Below are 3,128 nucleotides of genomic sequence, written 5' to 3' on the forward strand. Positions count from 1 at the left end.
CGTGAAATCCGCAGCTTGCACTGTATGCTTCCGCGGAAGCCGAGAATGTTTCTGAGTGTTCTCAGAGTGTCTGCTGGGGTAATAATAGTTGTAAAGCGCATAGAGCATGCTCTTGAGCCTGGATATGCGCTATATAAATGCAATTATTATTATTATTATTATTAAACAGGATATCGACAAGCTAGTTCTTTGTGGTTGGAGTACATATTTTACCCCTTTTAGTGCGAATAAACGGGTTATTTGTCCAACGAAAGTAGGAACTTCCGCGCAGTTTGTTGTTGTTTCTCGTACACGAAGCACGGCAAGGCGAGTTGTGTTGAAGTTTATTGAAACTTGAAACTCTTTATAATTTTGGTGAAGATTTAAGTGACAGTAAAGTATCAGATAGGTAATTTCATAAATCAAAATGTGAATTCGCCTAGCAGTGATAAAGATGACTGAGAAAATGACATTAGATCTAGGTCTAGACCAACATCGTCTCTCGATCATGAATCTGACTCAGCAAGTACGCAGCCTGGTCCAGCTGGGGATAGATCTAGATCTAGCCCCAGTACTAAACTCTAGTTCAAATCAGCCCTCAAAGTGGAGAAGATATATAATGTACCCAGACCTTGGACAGATCTAGTCCTAGCACTAGCTGCACTGACAATGAAAACACTTCTCAGCCTGTCACCGAGGAAGATCTAGATCTAGACTCTGGATCTAGATTCTAGATCTATTTTTATTCTTTTTCAAGATTAATTATCACTTACATTTTTATGCTACTTAACTGTACACACTCATCCTTCATTCTCCAACACAAAAACACACACGGCCACAACTATTTTGTGTAAGTTAATTAGATTTCTGCTTTGTCCATCACTTCCCTTTTTTTTTTCAAAAATTTTTTTCTGAAGCAAATTTGTCTCAACTTTCTGTCCCATGCATTTTTTTGTCATTCATTCTTTACAAAATGTGTCTATTGTGTCTGTTGAACCCATATCTTATCAAATAGCACAGAAAATTTAAAAGAAATAGCATATCATTTCAATTTTTTATGAATTTTCAAAAAGTGGGAGAAATTGGTGGTCCTCTGGGGCTTGGAGGCAAATCGGGGTGTGGTGCTCGGTGAATTAAGAAAACAATTGCCTTAAAAGAAAATAACACATGAAGCAAGAAACTTACCCAGTCTACTGTTGTTGATAGTCAAATTTTTCAGGCTTGCAAAAGTGACAAACCATGGAGGCAGATGGGGAATTCTATTATCAGACAGATCTACGGTGCGCAAGTTCTTGGACAACTTTTGAAGTTCTTCCGGTACCTGTGAGATACAATCATTAAGGATAGGACCAGTCAGTTTTGTTCTGAAAAATGTACCAATTTGGAGGCAAAAAATGAACAGTAACAAGTGAAAAGAACCACAAGAGGCCTCCCTAACAAATTGGCAAACATGAAACCCCCATATCAACATGACAAGACTCAAAATTTCAATTTTTGAAGTGCTCTATGAAATAAACATCAACTAAATTTTTTTCTAAAAAGATAAAGACAACATGAAAAGAGTGAGCACTTTCACTACTTACTCAAAAAATTTTCCCAGCCAAAGCCTTGGGCATTACAAGAGACACAAACAAAAATATACATATTTCAAATACATATATATATGTTTCTTTCCACTCTCTCTGGAGACTTCCGTTTATAAAACAGTGGGCCAAACATTCAGGTAAATTCAGCAACCATCCCCCCCCTTCCAGCCTGCATTAACCTTTTTTTCTTCTCCTAGAGCACGTTTTGTCTATACAAGTCTTATTGCTTTAATAAGGCCTAGTTTGAACACTTGAAGACTTGGCCAGTCAACACTGTGCAAAGAGTGTCATGGAACTAGACACTGACGCTCATTTCCCGTTGATGGTCAATAAATATTTCATTTGTCCCTGCAGACATCACAGTGGTTTTTCTGTAAGTTTTTTTGTAAAACTTCACTAAATTAAATTTATCATATACCCCCCGGGGCAATGCCACTGACTGTAGTGTCTTTAGGCCATTCCCAAAGGGGGGCACATATCTCGTTCAAGCACAGTAGAATTGTAAATGGGCTGATTCATGTAACGCTCATAACTGTGCCTGAACTACAACAGGGAACTGCTGCTTTTTCTTTCCTGATCCTCACTACTGTCATTTTCCTCTACTTCTTTTGTATGTTTGTCACTCTCTTGTGACCTGCTATTTTGGGGTGCCTTGATAGTCGAAGCAGACTTTGTGCTGTGGAAGCTAGAGAGGTGAGCAGTCTAAGTCTGATTCCCTGTAAAGACTTCTCTGTACACATCCACCCCTTGGCGTACATATGACCTTATGCAGTTGCGAGCGCCGTAAAACCTTCTACAATAAAAAAAATAATTTTAAAAAAAATTTATCATAGAGAATTGAAAGCAAATATCTTTCCTACCCTTTGCTCAAAATGGTCAGCCAAGTAGTTTTTAACATTAAACTAATTGTACAAACACAGCTCATCAGCCCCAAAGAATCAGTACTTTGTAAATTTAACTGAACACTGACCATTAGTGAAGGGAAGGCTAGACCACTTTTTTCATCTAAACTTCAATCAATTTTTTTTAGTCCAATAAAGAATAAATCGGAGCTGATTATTAAATGAATTCACAAAGCAATGTAAGAAAAAAATACATTGAACTATTTCTTCTGGTATTACTACTTTTAAGAAAGAAAAGAGTCAGAAGAAAAGTCAAATATACAGTAGCACACAGATAACTCAAATACATCAGAGATCAACAAATGTGTTCAACACATCCATAAATCAGTTTCACCAATATAACAAACAAAAAATTAAAGAGATATCAGTTGGGGATTGGCAAATTGTATGAGTACCAGCTATCCAAGATTTTATTTTGAGTTGATGTTAAAATCTGTGCCCAGCTGTACTTAATCACAGTCGCTGTTACCTCCTTAAGACTCAAATGCCTCAGCTGACAGGCTCCCGTCTTCTGGGCAGTCTCTATGTGCTGCTTCAGGTTGGAGTTGCCCATGATCCAACGAGAGCTGCTGCTTACGCTCTCACGGCTATCTGAAGCCTCTGATCTGCCTGCAGGCTTTTCTTCTCTTTCACGCTTCTGAACAGGGAAGGAGGGGGTGAG

The 3,128-nt window shown here is 38.1% G+C and overlaps 1 protein-coding gene across 1 annotated transcript in view; it reads right to left on the minus strand.

Annotated features, from left to right (window-relative positions):
• LOC101849974 (leucine-rich repeat-containing protein 57) overlaps positions 1-3,128 on the minus strand; it is a gene marked incomplete at its 5' end in the record, with an annotated part of 27,080 nt that overhangs the window by 6,547 nt on the left and 17,405 nt on the right. The window contains 2 exon segments of the mRNA XM_005089522.3: positions 1,165-1,300; positions 2,937-3,104. Of these exon segments, the coding sequence (XP_005089579.1) occupies positions 1,165-1,300; positions 2,937-3,104 (304 nt within the window).

The sequence above is a fragment of the Aplysia californica genome, unplaced genomic scaffold (assembly GCF_000002075.1).
Source record: "Aplysia californica isolate F4 #8 unplaced genomic scaffold, AplCal3.0 scaffold00006, whole genome shotgun sequence".
Classification (NCBI taxonomy): domain Eukaryota; kingdom Metazoa; phylum Mollusca; class Gastropoda; order Aplysiida; family Aplysiidae; genus Aplysia; species Aplysia californica.